Source organism: Chiloscyllium punctatum, chromosome 5 (assembly GCF_047496795.1).
Source record: "Chiloscyllium punctatum isolate Juve2018m chromosome 5, sChiPun1.3, whole genome shotgun sequence".
Lineage (NCBI taxonomy): Eukaryota > Metazoa > Chordata > Chondrichthyes > Orectolobiformes > Hemiscylliidae > Chiloscyllium > Chiloscyllium punctatum.
This window is the reverse complement of record NC_092743.1, coordinates 105,686,324-105,707,200: the sequence shown is the minus strand read 5'-3', so window position 1 is coordinate 105,707,200 and position 20,877 is coordinate 105,686,324. Positions and strand designations below refer to the sequence as shown.

General features: G+C 40.2%; 1 protein-coding gene across 6 annotated transcripts in view; it reads left to right on the top strand.

Moving 5' to 3' along the window:
• LOC140477316 (zinc transporter ZIP6-like) overlaps positions 1–18,956 on the top strand; it is a 35,088-nt gene extending 16,132 nt beyond the window's left edge. For 5 of the 6 annotated variants that reach the window (XM_072570985.1, XM_072570982.1, XM_072570981.1 and 2 more), the window contains exons 7-10: positions 4,585–4,968; positions 5,924–6,004; positions 15,317–15,507; positions 16,334–18,956. In XM_072570985.1, coding sequence (XP_072427086.1) covers positions 4,585–4,968; positions 5,924–6,004; positions 15,317–15,507; positions 16,334–16,486 — 809 coding nt within the window. In that variant the 3' untranslated portion in view covers positions 16,487–18,956. Of the gene's footprint in view, positions 1–4,584; positions 4,969–5,709; positions 5,832–5,923; positions 6,005–15,316; positions 15,508–16,333 lie in introns of those variants that run through there. The other variant, XR_011960707.1, reaches the window with a different exon arrangement.
• Positions 18,957–20,877: the final 1,921 nt, after the last annotated feature.

Below are 20,877 nucleotides of genomic sequence, written 5' to 3'. Positions count from 1 at the left end.
TAGCTGATCTATATAGGGAGTTAGGGCTGGTAGATGTGTGGAGGTATCTTCACCCCGATGGTAGAGATTTTACTTTTTATTCTAATCCACACAAGTGTCATACCAGAATTGATATGTTTTTTTGTCCCTTCGACCTTTCTGAATTCGAATTCTGAATTGCAGCCTTTAGAAAATTCTATTTCGAATTGTACAAGTCGGAGGACTGTGAGGATAGAACGAGGAAGATGGAGTCTGGCCCCCTCAGGCCTAACCTCGGAGCAGGTGTCGATTTTGAACGCCCCCGACAACCCAGGAAGTCCAGGAGGCAGTGAGGCAGTTCCAGAGCGGTAAAGTGCCCGGACCAGACGGATTCCAGGCTGAGTTCTATAAAGAATTTATAGACGAATTGGCCGGACCACTTATAGACATGTATAATTATTCACACAGTCAGGGTAGCCTCCCACCTTCTCTGAGAGAAGCAAATATCTCTCTCATTCTTAAGAAAGGCCCCAGATTACTGTAGTTTGTACAGACCTAAATCCTTATTGAATGTGGACTTTAAAATTCTCTCAAAAATGTTTGCATTAAGATTGAAGAGAGTTTTACCATTCATTATAAAAGAGGATCAGACAAGGTTTATTAAGGGTCACAGATCAACTGATTACATTACAAGAGTGTTAAACATGGTACAAGTCTGCCAGCAGGGAGCAATACCGGGATTAGTCGTCTCCCTAGATGCAGAGAAGGCATTCAATCGGGTAGAATGACCATATCTCTTCTAAACTTTGGAACGGTTTGGTATTGGAGAGGTCTTTACCAAATGGGTTGCAGTATTGTATAATGACCCCTAAGCAGCAGTGATTACCAACGGCGTAAGATTGGTGTTGGCAGAAGTTGTCGTCAAGGGTGCCCTCTGTCACCACTACTATTTACGCTAGTGATTGAGCTGCTGGCGGAAGCTATATGAACTGATCCTAATATAATGGCCCTGGAGGTAGGATCGGGTAAGCAGAAGACAACATCCTTCTTTTCTTAAATGACCCATTGACATCTGTGCCCAGCTTAATTCAAGTGGTTAACTACTTTGGTATGTTCTCAGGTTACAAATTAATTTTATGAAATCAGAGGCCATGCCACTAGGAAGTCTTACCAGCAAATCCAATTTTCCAAATGGGTCCCGTTTCCCCTTGCGGTGGTCATTGGGAGGCTTTCTTTATTTAGGTATTTTTATTACCCTGGTATATGGTCAGCTATATAAAGCTAATTATACACACTTATTAGAGAAATAAGGCATGACCTCCAAAACTAGGAAGATCTCCTGATATCCTGGCTCGGAAGAATAACTTTGGTCAAGATGAATATTCTCCCTTGCCTATTATACCCTATGAGAATGCTCCCCTTGATGTTGCCGAGACAGGCACTGCGTAAGCTCTATGGTTGGCTCGGCTCCTTTATTTGGAGTCATAGACAGCCCCTTATTAAATTAGATAAGTTGCAGTTCCCACGAGTAAGGGGGAGGTCTGGACTTTCCGGATTTCAGGAGATATCAACTGCGTTCTCTGTTATCATATGTGGCTGATTGGGTCTCCTGTGACCCACAATCAATCTGGTTGGATATTGAGGCCTCCCATGCAAAATATACCCTCGTCAATCTACTATTTATGGATAAAATGAGAGTTATTATGGATCATTGTAAAAATCCAGTTGTATGAAATACAATCAAAGCTTGGAGGATGATGCGATAGGAGAGAGTAATTTACAAAAAACCTCCCCTTATATCCCTATAATGGGAACGTTGGGATTCCAGCCAGGCCTGACTGATGCTGGATTTAAAATCTGGGAGTCCAGAGGTATCTCCTGTCTGGGAGATCTGTTCGATGGGGAGGTCATGATGTCCTTCAAACAGTTGGGTCAGAAGTTTGGGTTGCCCAGCAAGGACCTTTTTTGATTTTTCAAGTATGATATTTCATACAAAAGAAGACCACATTGATGATTAATCCTTATAAATCGGATATGGAAAGGAGAGTGCTTCGGCCGATGGGTACGCGCTCGGTCAATACTGTCTACCACTTGCTTACGTAATAAGGTATCGAAGGACATGGAACGGTTATATAAAACCTGGAATCAAGAATTAGGTATGGAATCTCCTTCGAGATGTGGGAGGATATCTGGGAAAATGCCAGGAAGATCTCTGTCTGTAATAGAACTCAGGCTATTCGATTCAAGATACTTCATAGGGCTCATATAGCACCACAGTGACTTGCAAAGTTCAAGGCAGGACCATCCCCAATGTGCCTTTAAATGTAAAAGAAGTTGGTATTCTCACTCATTGTTTGTGGACATGCCATAAGATTCATAGATATTGGGACAGCGTAGCGAATGCCTTAGCAAAGATTTTGGGAACGGAGATTGGGTTGGACCCAGTGTCTCTTTTGGGTTTTCCAAGTTTCCCTTCTGTAGATGCCCGCAGGACTTTTGAATTGGCATAGGATAGTTATAGAGTATATCCCCCTGGACTTCCTTATGAATATGGTGCACCAAAAAATTGAATTATTTTATAGAACATGGCAGCCCTTTTTGAACTACACCGATGCAGATGTATCGGCCATACTGTTTAAGACCTTTGCTTAGCCGTGAGGACGGTGCTGGTTGGTTAGGGAGCCCCCGGGAGGAAGAATCCCATATAAATACGGGTTTTGTTATGACTTGATATAACTTCATTTTGAATGCGTATTTATTTATTTTCTTTTTTTTTTGGTTATTGTTAATGTACGATACTGTGATTTTTTTTATATATATATACAGTTTTCTTTTCTATATTTTATTTTGTAATTTGGTTGTTTGTAGATTAGTAGTTAGTTTTCTTAATCTTATTATATTGTGTTATATTGTAAAGTGGATACACTATTTTGTATTAATTTTGTAATTTTGTAAAAAAAATCTCAAATTTTTTTGTAAAAATTAATCAAGTGGGTTGAAACAAAAATCTTTGTACGTGCTTTTCTCCCCAGGCATAAACCCCTGCACATGACTACATGCAATGAAACTCCAATATGATGTAACTGTAGTTGGGAGTTACATACACTATGTCAAGATGTAACTGGGAAGAGTGTACCAATAATTGTGCTACAATGTTCCACCAACTGACACAAAACGTATAAATTATAAAGTCCCAATGAGACTGATTTTCCTGGGACAAAAGCAGTTCACAGAAGGTTCTTTAAGTAACAAAAAAAAACTTACTTTTTGGGACACACTTAACGTTAACAATACTAGTGGAACGAAAGGATCTCTAATTTATGCAGCTTCAAACTATACTGCTTCAAAACCCAAATACACACACACTCAAACGTCATCAAGACAGACAAAAACAAACAGTTCAACACATTTGCAATGTTTAGAAAAATAATATAGCGTAAACAAAAGTCCAGACTATGAGGTACAAAGCAACTTTTCTCTCAATTCTTTTGATTTTTGCAATAATGACATACTATTGTCCTTCGATTTGATTCATGATCAAACTGAACTTGTGTTTTTCCTTGTAGGAATTCTTTCTTTTAAAGTTCTTTGGTTTTTCTGTGTTTTTCCCAGATGGGCACAGAGGAGAGGGAGAGATGGTTGCTTGTTGTCTACAGGTTCTGGATGTCTATTCAACTCTGCTCTTGACACTTACAGCTTTTTAATACTGCAGCTGAACCAATCAGTGCGCTGTTAGGCAGAATTTCCTGAATGTGAAAAAATGTCAGTGGCCATTGAGTTGTTTTCCAATTGATTTTCCAGTTGCAAAGTCGTCTTCATGGTGTAGTTAGCAATATTGCTTCCATTTTAGTCTATAGTTCCAAAAAATAAAATGTGACCCCTTATTATTATTGGGCAAGAGAATAAAATGAGTGCAAGGTAAATGGTGCTAAAAGGAGAGACAGGAGAGGACAAAGTAGTGAATAGAACATAATTCAGACAATATTTAAATGAATGAGGCTGTGGACTTGAGCATTGCTGGCTAGGCCAGCATATGTTGCCTTTGAAAGGTCTGCAGTTTGAGTGATGCAGATACCCACAGTAGGTACCCACAATGCTTTTAGGGAACAAACTTGAAGATATTGATTCTACATGCGTAAAGAAATGGTGTTGCAATTCCAGTTCAGATGCTGCTTGGGAGAACATTTACAGCTATTGGTGCCAGCATGTTTTTGATACCCTTGCCCTTCCAGGTAGTAGAGTTCAAAGGTTTGAGGGATGCTGTTGAAGGGACCATGATGAGTTGCTGCTGTGCATCAAGTATATACCACAGCCATTATATGTCAGTTGATGGAGGGATTGAATATTTAAAATAGTTGATGAGTTACAGATCAAGCAGGCTGCTTAAAATGGACTCTTTATTCAGCCAATCGTTATTCATCTCATGGATTGCACTGACAGCAGCTAATTTTCTAGGTTGATTTGACTATAATTCTTCGTATGTACAAAAGTGTATTATCCTTTGATATTTAAATAATTCCTATAGAATTGTAATGAAATCCTTTCAGGATATTCTTTGTAGTTTTATTTGGTTGAAGTGTTTAATCTATCTTTTTTTTGATATTGGTATCTTGTTTTCATTCACAGATCCGGCTGACTGTCTGGTCGAACCAAAGGATCAGTCAAATCTTCACTCTCTGGATCACAGTCAGAATTCTCTCACTCCAGAACAAGAAGTGATGATTGCCCATGCTCACCCAGAAGGCAGTTACAATACATACGTACCCAGAGGATGTGAAAACAAATGCCACTCTCATTTCCATGACACAATAGGAAACGCTGATGATTCTCATCACCATCACCACCGGTATCACCATATTCTACACCACCACCATCACCAGAACCACCACCCTCATAGTCATGGTCACTATTACTTTCAGGAGGATCTGAAGGATGCAGGAATAGCAACTTTGGCATGGATGGTTATTATGGGTGATGGCCTCCATAACTTCAGTGATGGTCTGGCTATAGGTGAGTTACCTTATCTTCATTAATAATAATGTTCTGTTGTTTCCACTGCAGCAACTATGAGTACTTGTGACATGATAGCAATATAGCAGACATTTGCCAACTTGTCTGTTTGAGGAGGTATTTATACTTCCATGTTACAAATACATTCAGGCTAAAGCAAGCCGAGATGTTAATTTTAGTGTATATCTATGCTAGTTACACCAGTTACTCACTGCTTCAGTTTTCCATATTCTCACTAGTCTGCGTAATGTGAAAAGATGCATAGCAACAGTAATTAAACGCTGAGTAAAATAGGTGTCATTTGTGGTGCAGCAGATAGATATTGAGGGCATTAAAGCAAAGCTTCCGGTTTGAAGGCTGTTTAAAGTAAAAGGAAATGAAAGTCTGAATGATTTGAAACTGACAGATTTAGTTCTAAATTTGTGTTCCCCTCCTTGATGGTTTTCAACATTCTAAATAATGTTCCATATCCTTTCAGCCTTCCCTCTACCCAATCCTAATGCAAACTATTGTTCAAGGCATTGGCACTGGCCTCAAATCTGCATTGGCTCTTTTCAGGATCTTTCCCCATAATCTGGAGTTTCGTTTTCCTTTTGAGTATTTGTCCAAGGCTGCTTTTGAGCCTGTATCAGACAGCACATTCCAAACCTGAACTACTAATATAAAAGACTTTTCCTCATTACATTAATTCTTTTGTCAATCATCCTAAACCTGTGTCCTCCATTTACCCTTTAATCACAGAAGACCTTCAAGAACTGCAGTGAACTTTGCAGTTTCAGCACTATTAAACATTTCTTTCAGCCAGTTTTAATTCCTTTTGAATACGTCGGATCTTAAGAGAAACTGATTTAATTTTTAAAAAGGTACAATTCCAATTGTGTTATGCTGAATATCTTTAAACTTCATTTTATCATTTTAACTACAGCATAGTTAATAGTTTAAATCTTGTTTGTAGGTGCTGCTTTTACTGGAGGTTTGTCCAGTGGGTTGAGTACATCTGTTGCTGTATTCTGTCACGAATTGCCACATGAACTGGGTAAGATTTTTAAAAAATCTACACAATAATTTGACTGTAGTTGCAAGTGCTTTATTACTTGCAGGAGTGTTCACAGGATCCTGGAGCTTTATAGCGCTGGTGAAGGTGTTCGTATCAGTACATGCAAGATAGCTTTATTGATCTGATTTCTTCGCATAATTCTGTCATAGAGTTATACAGCACAGAAACAGATCCTTCAGTCCAACTTGTCAATGCCAACCAAGTTTCCCAATTTTAAATTAGTTCCTCTTGCCTGTATTTGGCTCATATCCCTCTAAATCTTTTCTAGTTATGTACCTATCCAAGTGACTTTTAAATGTTGTAATTGTACCTGCATCTACCACTTCTTCAGGCAGATCATTCCACGTTGGGACCACCCTTAGTGTAAAAAAGTTGCCCCCCGGATCTCTTCTAAATCTTTCTCCTTTCACTTTAAAAATATGCCCCCGGGGTTTGAACCCGCCCACTCTAGGGAGAAGACCCTTGTCATTCACCTTACCGATGTCCCTCAATAAAGTCACCCCTCAACTTCCTATGCTCCATTAAAAAATGTGCTTGTCCTTTAACTCAAATCCTATAGTCCTGACAACATCCTGGTAAATCTTTTGTGAACACTCTCCAATTTTATAATACCTTGCCATTGCAGGGTGACCCAAACTGTACGCAATATTCCAAAAGTGGCCTCACCAACATTCTGTACAACCTCAACATGACATCCCAACTCATTGACCTAAGACATGAAGGCAAGTGTGCTAAGCACTGCCCTAACTGCCCTCTCTACCTGTGATGCAACTTTGAAATAACTCTGTACCTGAACCCCTATGTTTATCTAACCTTTGCAGCCCTAGAACTTCCTGGAATAGTTGAACTGTTGTAATGAGAGCAACACCACAGTGAGTTTGTCTGTAGCAACCTCCCACAAATAGCAAGTAACGGTGATCAAAATGATCTATTTAGGTTTAGGCGAAGAGATAAAAATGTTGGCCCCGGACATAGGGAGGTGTTCCCTACTCTTGAGAGTTGCTGAAAAAGGAAACATATTTTTAAAGGTTTTTGTCTTGCAGTCATCAGGACAGGTGCAAGAATGCCAATTTTCAAAGGGAACAACAGTTTTACACTGAGAAAAGGGTAGTGATTAGTTGACAAGTCAGCACTGATTGATTCACCATGGTGAAATCAGAGATTTTGTTTGTCCACAGGGGAAAGGAACATGTCCAGGCAACCGGAAATCCAATTATCAATCAGTCAGTACCCTTTCCTCATAAGCTGTTGCTCCCTATTACATTTGGTTTATTTATGGGCCTGATGAGTGCAAAACAAAAAGCTTCAACAGCATGTCATTTATTCAGCAATACTCCAGTCCACTATATTAATTTACAAATGCATCAAGGGTAAAAGGATAACAAAGGACAGGACCAAATGTGTGTGGTGCTGGACAGCATAAAAAAAGTTATAAATGAATATTTTGTCACTGTGTTCACTAGTGAGAGGGGTGATGTGGGTATAGAAATCAAGGAGGAGAATAGTGATATACCTAAAGAAATTAGCATAGGCAGAGAGGAGGTTCCGAGTGATCTGGCAGGCTTTAAACTTTAGATAAATCTCTATCACCGAATGAAATGAATCCCAGGCTGTTGAGTGAGGTAAGGGAGGAAACTTTACTGGCAATACTTTTCAAGTTCTTTCTGATCAGAGGTTAGCCAGTGTTCAATAGGAAAGCAAGGGATAAACCAGGAAACTGCAGGCCTGTCAGTCTAACCTCCATGGTGGGGAAACTATTGGATACAATTAGAGTCATAGAGATATACAGCTCAGAAATAGACCGTGCTGTTCAAGTCATTCTTACAAACCAGATATCCTTAAAAAAAACCTAGCCCCATTTAACACGTATACCTCTAAATGCTGCCTATTCATATACTCATCCAGATGCCTTTTAAATGCTGTAATTGTACCAGCTTCCACTCTTCCTCTGGCAGCATGGTCCATACACACAGCACCCTCTGCATGAAAAAGTTGCCCCTTAAATCCCTTTTGTATCTTTCCCCTCTCACCTTAAACATATGCCCTCTAGTTTTGGACTCTCCCACCCTGGAGAAAAGACCTTGACTATTTACCCTATCCATGCCCCTCATGATTTTATAAACTTCCAAGAAGGTCACCCCTCAGCCTCCAATGTTCCAGGGAAAATAGCCCCAATCTATTCAGCCTCCCCCTATAACTCAAATCCTTTAATCCTAGCAACATCCTTGTAAATCTTTACTGAATCCTTTCAAGTTTCACAACATCCTTCCTATAGCAGGGAAACCAGAATTGTACACAGTATTTCAATAGTGGCCCAATCAATATCCTGTACAGCCGCAACTTGACCTCCCAATTCCGATACTCAATGCACTGATTAATAAAGACAAGCATACCAAATGCCATCTTCAAGGGACTATAAACCTGTACTCCAAGGTCTCTTTGTTCAGCAACACTCCCCAGGACCTTACCATTGAGTGTATAAGTCCTGCCCTGATTTGCCTTTCCAAATTGCAGCACTTCACATTTTTGTAAATTAAACTCCATCTGCCACTCCTTGGCCTATTTGATCAAGATCCCGTTGTAATCTGAGGTAACCTTCTTCACTGTCCACTGCGCCTCTACATTTGGTGACACCCGTGAACTTACTAACCGTACTTCCTATGATCATATCCAAATCATTTACATAATTGATGAAAAGCAGTGGACCCAGTATTGATCCTTGTGGTACATATGATTAGATTAGATTACTTACAGTGTGGAAACAGGCCCTTCGGCCCACAAATCCACACCAACCCGCCGAAGCGCAAACCACCCAGGCCCATTCCCCTACATATACCCCTTCTACTAACACTACGGGCAATTTAGCATGGCCATTTCACCTAACCTGCACATTTTTGGACTGTCGGTGGAAACCGGAGCACCCGGAGGAAACCCACGTAGATACATGGAGTATGTGCAAACTCCACACAGTCAGTCGCCTGAGGCAAGAATTGAACCCGGGTTCTGGCGCTGTGAGGCACCAGTGCTAACCACTGTGCCACCATGCCACCCACTGGTCACAGGCTTCCACTCTGAAAAGCAACCCTCCACCGCTGCCCTCTCTCTTCTACCTTTGAGCCAGTTCTGGATCCAAATAGCTAGTTCTCTCTGTATTCAGTGTGATCTAACCTTGCTAACCGGTCTACCGTGAGGAACCTAGTCGAACGCTTTCCTAGAGTCCATATAGATTACATCCATCGCTCTGTCCTTATCAATCCTCTTCGTTACTTCAAAAAAATCAATTAAGTTCACGAAACACAATTTCCTACACGCAAGCCATGTTGACTGTCCCTAATCAGTCCTTTCCTTTCTAAATGTATGTAAATCCTGTCCATCAGGATGCCCATCACTGATGTCAGACTCATAGGTCTATAGTTCCCTGGATTTTCCTTACCACCTTTCTTAAATAGTGGCACCATGTTAGCCAACCTCTAATCTTCCAGCACCTCACCATTGGCTATTGATGATACAAACATCTTAGCAAGGGCCCCATCAATCACACCCCTAGCTTCCCCTAGAGTTCTAGGGTGCATCTGATCAAGTCCTGGGGATTTATCCATTTTTATGCATTTTAAGACCATAAGACATAGGAGCGGAAGTAAGGCCATTTGGCCCATCGACTCCACTCCGCCATTCAATCATGGCTGATGGGCATTTTAACTCCACTTACCCGCATTCTCCCCGTAGCCCTTAATTCCTTGTGACATCAAAAATTTATCAATCTCTGCCTTGAAGACATTTAGCATCCCGGCTTCCACTGCACTCCGCGGCAATGAATTCCACAGGCCCACCACTCTCTGGCTGAAGAAATGTCTCTGCATTTCTGTTCTGAATTTACCCCCTCTAATTCGAAGGCTGTGTCCATGGATCCTAGTCTCCTTGCCTAACGGAAACAATTTCCTAGCGTCCACCCTTTCCAAGCCATGTATTATCTTGTAAGTTTCTATTAGATCTCCCCTTAATCTTCTAAACTCCAATGAATACAATCCCAGGATCCTCAGCCGTTCCTCGTATGTTAGACCTACCATTCCAGGGATCATCCGTGTGAATCTCCGCTGGACACGCTCCAGTGCCAGTATGTCCTTCCTGAGGTGTGGGGACCAAAACTGGACACAGTACTCCAAATGGGGCCTAACCAGAGCTTTATAAAGTCTCAATAGCACAACGGTGCTTTTATATTCCAACCCTCTTGAGATAAATGACAATATTGCATTCGCTTTCTTAATCACGGATTCAACCTACCTGTTTACCTTTAGAGAATCCTCGACTCGCACTCCCAGATCCCTTTGTACTTTGGCTTTATGAATTTTCTCACCGTTTAGAAAGTAGTCCATGCTTGTATTCTTTTTTCCAAAGTGCAAGACCTGGCATTTGCTCACATTGAACTCCATCAGCCATTTCCTGGACCACTCTCCCAAACTGTCTAGATCCTTCTGCAGCCTCCCCACTTCCTCAGTACTACTTGCCTGTCTACCTAACTTCGTATCATCGGCAAACTTCGCTAGAATGCCCCCAGTCCCTTCGTCCAGATCATTAATATATAATGTGAACAGCTGCGGCTAGATGTCCAGCACCACCACCACAGTAATATGGACATTTTTCAAGATGTTGCTATTTATTTCCCCACATTCTCTTCCATATCCTTCTCCACAGTAAACACTGATGCAAAATACTTGTTTAGTATCTTCCCCCATCTCCTGTGGTTCCACACATAAATGGCCTTGCTTATCTTTGAGGGGCCTTATTCTCTCCTTAGTTATCCTTTTGTCATTAATGTATTTATAGAATCCCCTGGAATTCTCCTTAACCCTATTTGCTAAAGCCTTTTCATGTCCCCTTTTTGCCCTCTTGATTTCCTCCTTAAGTATACTCCTACTGCCTTTATACTCTTCTAGGCATTCACTGGATCCCTGCTGTCTATATCTAATGTATGCTTCCTTCTTATTTTTGACTACCACCTCAATTTCTCTCGTCATTCAGCATTCCCGATACCTACCAGCCCTACCCTTCACCCTAACAGGAACATACTGTCTGGACTCTCGTTATCTCATCTTTGAAGGTTTTCCATTTTCCAGCCATCCCTTTACCTGTGAACATCGACCCCCAATCACCTTTTGAAAGTTCTTGCCTAATACTGTCAAATTAGCATCCTCCAATTTGAACTTTTAACTTTTAGATCCGGTCTATCCTTTTCTATTGCTATTTTAAAACTAACAGAATTACGGTTGCTGGCCCCAAAGTGCTTGCCCACTGACACCTGAATCGCCTGCCCTGCCTTATATCCCAAGAGTAGATCAAGTTTTGCACCTTCTCTAGTATGTACATCCGCATACTGAATCAGAAAATTTTCTAGTACGCACCTAACAAATTCCTCTCCAGCCAAGTCCTTAACACAGTGGCAGTTCCAATCTATGTTTGGAAAGTTGAAACCCCCCCTACCATAATCATCCTCCAGTCAGTTCTGCTATAACTCTGTAGTTTCGTTTTCATGCAATCCCGTGTTATAAGAAAATCGCGTAATAGCAGCTCTGTTTAGACCAATGTGGTCAGAATTGTGTTATAACCAATGCATGCTTTAAACGTGGTGCTTTAGAAACTATGTCCTCGATTCATCAATTGCAAAATAGTGAATTTGCGCTAATGACCTGTATTATTCTGAAAGATAACTGAGATCTCCTTACAAATTTGTTCCTCAATTTCCTGCTGATTATTGGGGGGGGTGTCTACAGCACAATCCCAATAAGGTAGTTATCCCTTTCTTATTTCTCAGTTCCATTGAAATAACTTCCCTGGATGTATTCCCAGAAAAACCCTCTCTAAGTACAGCTGTAATGTTATCCCTAAGCAAAAATGCCCCATCCCTGCTGCCCACCCTGTGCCCCCCCCACACACACACCCACACACCCTCTTTCTATCCTTTCTATAGCATTTGTATCTAGGAACACGAAGATGCCAGTCCTGTCCATCCCTGAGCCACGTCTCTGTAATTGCTATGATATTCCAGTTCCGTGTGCCTAACCATTGCCCTGAGTTCATCTGCCTTACCTATTAGACCTCTTGCATTGAAATGAATGCAGTTCAATTTATCAGTCCTACCTTGTTTTCTTTATTTCTGCCTGCTCTGACTGTTTGACTTGCTCCTTTTCCCAACAGTACCAGTCCAAAACACCCTCCCCCACCCCCTGCCGCCGCCAAAAGAACTAGTTTAAATCCTCTTGGACAGCTCCAGCAAATCCCCCTGTCAAGATATCAGTCCCCACTCAATTCAGGTGCGAGCCATCCTTTTCATACAGGTCACTTCTATGTCAGAAGAGATTCCAAGGATCCAAAAATGTGAATTTTTCTCCCCTGCACCAGCTCTTCATCCGCACATCCATCTGCTCTATCCTCCTATTCCTACTTTTTAAATTCTTGCCTAACTTCCTATATTCTCTCATCAGAATCTCATCCTTTTCTCTTCCTATGTCTTTAGTTCCAATGTGTACAATGACCTCCCGCAGGTCCCTCTCCCCTTTGAGAATATTCTGGACCCTCTCCAAGATATCCTTGCTCCAGGGAGGCAACACACCATTCTGATGTGTCACGATTGGCTGCAGAAACATCTGTCTGTGCCTCTGACTAGAGTGTCCCCTGTCACCATCAATCGCTTGGAACTGGTATAGCCCTTGCTTCATTAGAGCCAGTCTCGGTACGAGAAGCCTGGCTGTCAGTGCTACATCAACCTCTATATTTTCCAAAACGGCATACTTGTTTGAGATGGGGTTAGCCACAGGAGTGTCCTGCACTACCTGCCTTCCTCTCCTACCTTTCCTGGAAGTCACCCATCTACCTGACTGTATCTCCAGTTTATCTCCCTCCCTGCAACTGCCATCCATCTCACTTCTCAACTCCTGTATATTCCACATTGATCAGATGGAGCAGCAACTAGAGACAATGTGATCCAATAGGATGTGCAACCAACACACTTCCTGCAGACATAATCATCAGTAACGTAGAAACTCTCCCTATTCTCCCACATCCAACAGGAAGAGCATGTCACTCTATGAAACACCATATTTGCACTTCAACAATCCACACACCCAGAAAATAGCATAGTCTTACTGCTGTAAAAACACTGTTTCGTGCTCGCTTAGTACCTATATTTTTAAGATTTAATCGAGACAAATCTGTATAGAAACATATAAATAAAAAAACTCCACTCTACTCACTATTGTAGATTTACAAAAAAAACAGTAAGGTTACATTTTAAAACTAGCCACTTAACTGCTCGCCTGCTGTGAGCACCCCCACTCGGGTTACTCCAAGGTGAGCTGTGAATTTTGCTGTTTGTATATTTTTCTTAGAAGGAACTCCAATGTCCAGAGATACTTGCAACCTAACAGCAAAGGCAGCAGCTGTGCAGATTATTGCTGGGTCAGATAGCAGGGTTGGTTTCTTTATTGTTTGAATCACTTCCCAATCACTGCCTTTGTCTCCTTTCCTTATTTTTAAAGTGCCATTGTTTTGATCTTTTTGTTTCCTAAAGTTCCAAAACAATGCAACAGCTTATAAAACAGTAATTATTGCTCTTAGAATTCGAGGAAGTCCTGTCCAACACTGAAAATACCTCAAAAATGGAGTCCTTACAGCCACAATTTTTCCCTGTCCTCCATTTGCATTACCCAGAATTCTTTCTGAGCGACATAATTAATCTGCACTTGGAGAAACAAGGATTAAGAAGAGGTTATTTCTAACTATCTCGATTGAATTTTTTGAAGAGGCGACCAGGTGCGTAGATGGGAGGTGTAATCTACTTGGACTTCAGTAAAACTTTTGTCAGGTGCAGATTGGGGGACTGATAGTGAATGTAAGAGTCCAAGGAAATTTGACTAAGTGGATCAGAATTGGCTGAGTGGCAGGGAGCAGAGGATGTTGGTTAAGGGTTGCTTTGTGACTGGAAACCTGTCACCAATAGAGTTTTGCAAGGGTTAGTGTTGCAGTTTTGTGAGATATGTAAATGATTTAGGCTTGAATGTTGGAGAGTTCATCAGTAAATTCATGATAATATGAAGATTGATGAAGCGGTAAATATTGAAGACATAAATAGTGAGGAGGATATCCTTAGATTACAGAAGGAAATAGGTTGATCAGTGGTAATGGAATTCAGTCCAAATAGGTTTGAGGTGATGCACTTAAGCGGGACAAACGAGGCAATACATGCTGAACAGTAAGACCTTGGGGAGCATCTAGGATCAGAGGGACCTTGGTGTGCACATCCACTAGGTATATCCACAAGTCCCTTAAGGTAGAAGGACAGCTGGATAATGTAGTTAAGGCATTTGGGATACTTGCCTTTATAGCCAATGCATGGAGTTTTAAGACGAGAGATTAGGTTGGAACTTAGATAAAGTTGGTTCAGCACACTTAAGAGTATTGTGTGCAATTCTGGAATCTATATTATAGGAAGAAAGTGATTGCACTGGAGTGGTGCAGAGGAGATTTATCAGGATGTTGTCTGGGCTGGAAAGATTTAATTATGAAGACAGATGGGATAGACTACAGTTGTTTTTCTTGGAGTAGAGGAGGTGAAGGGGAGACATGATCCAGATGTATAAAATTGTGAAGAGAATAGAAAGGATAAATAGGAAAGAACTTAGCGGGCAAATCAATGAGTGGGGACATAGATTTCAGGGAAGGGGCAGAAAGTTTAGAGATTGAGAGAAAAATGTTTTCACCCAGATGTGGCAGGAATCTGCAACTCACTGTCTTTATGGGTGATAGAAGCAGAAACATCCTAATATTTAAGAAGTATTTAGGTGTGCACTTGTGATGCCAAGGCATACAAGTCTGTGGATCAAGTACTGAGAAGTGGGATTAGAATAGTTTGCTGGGTGTTTTTAACTGGTGCAGATTAAATGGGCCAAAGGGTCTTTCTCTGTGCTGTAGCCCTGTATGACACAGTAGTTGCAATCTTGTTGTGTCATTCAAAATGCAACATTCCCTAAAGTATACTGAGAATGTCAGTCTACATTTTGAGCTCCAAACTCAGGAGTGAGACCTGAACTCACCACCTTCTGGCTATAAAGTGAGAGAGTTGCCGACTGAGTCAAACTGGCATCTTGAGATATAAACTCGCTGCTTGCAAGAGAATTGATGCCTCCTGAGTCATGCCTAACAGTGTTGAGGTGGGACTTATATTATTGAAACAACAATGATGAGAAAGCACTAATGTTTGAAAGTTTCCAAAATGTTTCCCAATATTTCTGTCTGCAGGTGATTTTGCTGTGCTGTTGAAGGCTGGAATGACTGTGAAACAAGCTATCCTGTACAATATCCTATCTGCCTTGCTGGGGTACCTGGGTATGATAACTGGCACTGCCATTGGCCATTATGCTGAAAATGTCTCCTCTTGGATCTTTGCTGTTACTGCTGGGTTGTTCTTGTATGTGGCACTAGTTGATATGGTACGTATATACCTTGCTACTTATTCTACAATGCAAGAGCAGTACATGAATTAATATAGTGTCTTAACAGAAGACAAACCTCCTGTTATGTATTTTCTTGGGATGTCTTCTATTCCAGTAAAATAGCACACAGTGACAGCTAACTGAACTGTTTCACCGCTTATGCTGGAATATGTTGACAAGAATACATTACCTGGCACAAAGTTTTTCTCTAGTTTCCCATAAACATGTGTAATGCATTGTAATATGGTGCATGGAAGTATTGCTCCACAGTATGTTAATAAAACATTGTTACTGTACACCATTCTACAGTCTTTTCTATATAAATGTCAGCTTTTAGTTTTGGCAGTAATTTTACCAGTTTCTGTCATCTCTGGCTCAGCCACTCTGCTGATTAATGGTCCTCTGCATCTGCTCCCTGCATCCAGTTTATTTAATATTTTATTATTCTGCTCTGTTTTCTGTGATGTCATTCATGCTTTTGTTCTCTTTGTGTAATAGCGTTATTTCTACACTGTTTCTCCACTGTAAATAAGAGATTTTGTATTTGATAACCCTGTCATCATATGGCAGATCATTCCCTTCCAATGGTAGTTGAAAGATTGTGATCAGAGTTCATCCCTGCCTTCCCTCAGCATTGTAGGATGTGGAAGGTTTAAGATTTGGTGCCTTCTCTATCTCAACATGTGACCAAATTATCCAGATAGAATATTAACTCCTTTACTAGCTTCCAAACTGGGACCAGTGTCTTGCAATGCTTAGAACCACAGTATGACTGTATTGAAAGTATGAATCACTTCAGCTAGCTTCCAATTTATTCATACAGGTTCCAGAAATGCTTCACAGTGACGCTGGTGATCATGACTACAGTCATGGGGCTTACTTCCTTCTACAGAATTCTGGAATGCTCCTGGGATTTGGCATCATGCTGCTTATAGCTGTATTTGAACATAAAATTTTGTCAATTGTAAGATTGTGATATTTGCTTGTGGATGGAACCTGTGGGTACTCTGAAGTACTATATTTGCATCTATTTATTTAACTAGTGTCTGCAATAAAGTAATGAGGCTTTAACGCTGTTTAATTTGTGGTAATGATCTGGGATAGTTCCCTTCTCGATCAAGCCTGAATCCACATTCATATTTCCTTGGCCAGCTCATGGCTGAAAACTCAACTCAATGTTGCCACACCCATACATGTGCTTGTAGTGACGTATCTCCAGTCTCTCAAACTAGGGCCAGTACATTTAAAAAGAAGTACATAATCAGTTACAACATGGCAAGACAATAAGAGAATCTGATGATCACCAGTGAGATTTTCCCACTTCCGGTATTTCTATTTCTCCTTCACTCAAGCCAGTTCCAGATTGCTCCATTCTTTCCACTTTTTGGTTGGGCGGGGGTTGGGAAATCAAAGTGTAAAAACTTAACAGACAGTTAACATGCAATGTGCTGAACAAAGACACTGGGAAATTGATTGACAAAACAGTTGTCATGCAGAATCCGAACCTTCAAGTACACAATTAACAGCAATAGCTGTCAGGGCAACTGAAAGTGGAAGATTAAAAATTTGAGTCATCTGATGAATAATAAGAGAAACAGAGACAATTATTGAGGGAATTTCAGTATTCTGTGCGATACCCTAAGTCCTCAAAGTGGTCACAATTTTATGTAACAAATTCTTGTTATTTCTGAACTAGACACATTTTATCAAAACTTATCTCTTGCACTCATCAGGTCAATTTTCAAGAATACCAATTCAAGGGGAAAAGCATTTGTAATGCATGAAAGGAGAAAGTTGATTAGTTGGTACATGGGCTCTGGTTGAGGTGTTGTCATGGAGAATGTACCTGCTAATGCAGATTGATAGTTAACTGCCACGTATTGTTTAAAATTTTAAACCAGGCAATTATTCACAATACTTCCTTACCCTTTAGTTCCAAATGCATTACAAGATGATTAGGGGTTTAGATGGGGTTGACCATGAGAACCTTTTTCCACGTATGGAGTCAGCTAATACGAGGGGGCATAGCTTTAAATTGGGGGGTGGTAGGTAGGGGACAGATGTTAGGGGTAGATTCTTTACTCAGCAAGTCATGAGTTTGTGGAATGCCCTGCCAGTAGCAGTGGTGGACTCTCCCTCTTTATGGGCATTTAAATGGGCATTGGATAGGCATATGGAGGATGGTGGGCTGGTGTGGGTTGGGTGGGCTTGGATCGGCACAACATCGAGGGCCTAAGGGCCTGTACTGCACTGTATTTTTCTATGTTCTATGTTCTATTATTAAAGGTGGCCTTAGACTTTTCTGTTAGAACAATGATTGACCAAATTTAGTGAAGAAAAAGAATAATTTTCATTAGCAAAATGTTCCAAAATTTGTACTTCCAAATAGAAGTTGCCCCCTCCCCACCCCTCTGACTGCTACACATGCAAAGATAATATCTCAGTTGTTACTGGAATTCAGATTAATAAGACAATTTTGTTTTTTGTGTATAAGAATATTGTGATTTTTCCAAGAGAAAACATTAAGTTACTAATGGTGCCAAGTTCTTATGTTATTGTAGCTTATATCTTTTTCTTGTAAATTATTTGTACTTCTGTTTTCATGTCCAGTTCTAACCCAAAGCTCCTGATCGAAGACATTTGGTGCTGTTGGGAGTTACTTATTAAAAATAATCTTGTGATTAGAAATTAGATTTTATTTATAGAATAAAATCTGAGAGTAGATCCATTTTGTAAAATCAATTGCAACTTTTCAAGGAAAAGCTCATTCCTCAGCTGCATTCTGTAGGAAATACAGAAACAAAAGCTGCTGATTACATTATCGTCCTGGTAAGAATGCAGTGTAAAGGATGCACAGGGTCTTCCTTCAAGAATTGTGTTGAAATTAATTTTCCAAGATGCACTGTAATCTATACTCAGTTGTGTTGTTTCAAGCTGCATTCTGTAGTTCAGATCACTCAATAGTTTTTAAGAGGATAGTACTGATGTTTTGCAAAATTAAAGTTTACAATTTAATTGTTACAAACATTCCTTTGTTACATGTATTTATAATTAGTATATTGGTGTTGCACAAGTGAACACATTTATATTTAAATAAACAAAGTAAAATGAATTGTGGAAGAGTGGAAATTGTAGAATAAGGTAATTGGATAAAGGAGTAATGTAATTGAACTTAACTGCTGGATATTCTACAGTTTGAAATTTGGCCTTGTATTTAAAACTAATATGTTACTGGCAAAGAGATGCTAACGGTTTTAGTGTATATGTAGTCTTACACAAGTTCCAACTTTTAACTATACTGTTGAGTAAAAGCACTGTAATGAGGTAATGTAATAAATGCATTGTGAGCTCATTTCCATTTTGTCTACGGTTCACAGTAAAGGTGCAAACTTTGGAATGTGCTCAATGGTGTTACTTTAGGAAAATAAAGTACTGTTTTCAATTCATTTCCTGCTGTGTTTATGTTCACTCATTTTCTGCTACAAGGGTGTACGTGTTGCTGATTAGGTCAGCATTTATTGCCAATCCCTAATTAATCTTGAGAAGATTGGTCATAAGGTACCGCTGTGAACTGCTGCAGTCAGTGTGATATTGCTAAACCAACAGTGCTGTTAGGGAGAGAGATCCGGGACTTTGACTCGACAAGAAAAGAACAGTGATATAGTTCGAAGTCGGGATGGTGTGCTTCAATCTATCTGCCATTCTCATTGGTGGTAGAGGCAGCAGATTTGCAGGATGCTGTCAAAGAAACCAAGTTGATCCAGTGGAGGTAGAGACAATGAAGAGAAAGAAACTGGATTTATAAAGTGCTTTTAACAACTTGTAAAGTTATAGTTTATGGAATTAAAGGGTCAGCTTTATGAATTTGGCTGAATGACAGCTAAAAGATGTTTTAGGGGATGAAAGGAAAGTGTATTGGCGCTCCCCAAGGTAAGTGTTGGGATCCTTACTTTTTTTGGTTTATCTTAATGTTTAAGACCTTTAATAGGGTTCAATTTCAAAGTTTGCATGTGATATGAAAATTTCAAGCTTTGTGAACTTTGAGCATAGTGTAGAGCTTTGAAAGGACATTGTATGTTGTGAGCCTTCATATAATTACTTGAACCTTTTCTTTGAAGTGCAGAAAAAATGGATTTTAGTTTTTAGTTATATGAAGATGAGACTTTTTTAAAAGATTGAAGTTATTTTGAATATTGAGTTCAGAATAATATTTACAAGAAGTCATCTGTTTCAACTAAATGACCAGCTGCCACCTTGGAAGATAATTACTAAGGTGTTTGTTGACTTGAGTTTTTCAACCCAGACAACATGACCAGAAGCAAGTTCATTCATGGAAAGAAGAGGTACATAACGGCACGGATGTTGTTCTTAGACTTTGAGCAGTCAGGCCTGACAAGTCCCTGCAAGTTCTGGAAGCAGAAGGCTGTGGAGTTATCAGAGGAAGACACCCGACAAGGCTGCTGAAGACATGAATTTAGGGAACCCATGTTAAGTTATAAATGAGCAGTTAGCTTGTTTATTGAGACGCATTAACTAAAGAAAGTGGGTTTGTGAATGCTCAAATTTGCTGGAATGAAACTAATTACAGCTATGCCAGCTGAGCAAGAATTTTAGTGTGAAGATGGGGCGACTCTTCATTGAGTTTTGAGAGTCTGTATATGTATTGCTGGGGGTGAAATGATTAAACCTTTGATATTTAATGAGATCACTTAAACTGTTCTTGACTTGTCTATAATTTGTTTTCTTTTATGACTAGTCAATAGTAAATTTAACAGTCTCTTGTGTTCAGTGACTGTGAGAAAAAGACACAACTAATTTGTCTATCAAGCCTGTGATTCTATTGTGATTTGAATAACTTGTGTTATTAATGTGCTGGACCATAATAACATTTATAACATGGTCAACTGGGCAGAAAGCTGGTAAATTTAAGGGCTCCGACTCGAAAGGTCGATTCTCCTGCTCCTCGGATGCTGCCTGTGGAGAATATGCTTGTGAAAAATGTAAGTGTTCCTTCTGCAAGAGGCTTGTAAAAAAAAATAAATTTTGTGTAAAATATAAGGGTCCGTGCTGCAGAAACCACAATCAGAGGTCATAAGGCTAGGTGTGGACCAAGCATGTACACAGTTTGCAGCAAAAAGGGATGCAAGCTAACAAAAGACCACAGAGGGATGTAGTGAAACGGTCAAGCTATGTGGTAAAACAGCCAAGCTAACACCTGCACTTTGTCACGTGTAAGGCCAAATAAGGCAAGAAACAAATAAGCGTAAGGGGCGACAGGCTTAGAGTTGGGGGAGAAGTAAACAGAGGAGGAGTGAAGTGAGTAGGTTATGAAAGGTTTGACGCTAAGCCAGTAAGCTAAAAGAGGAG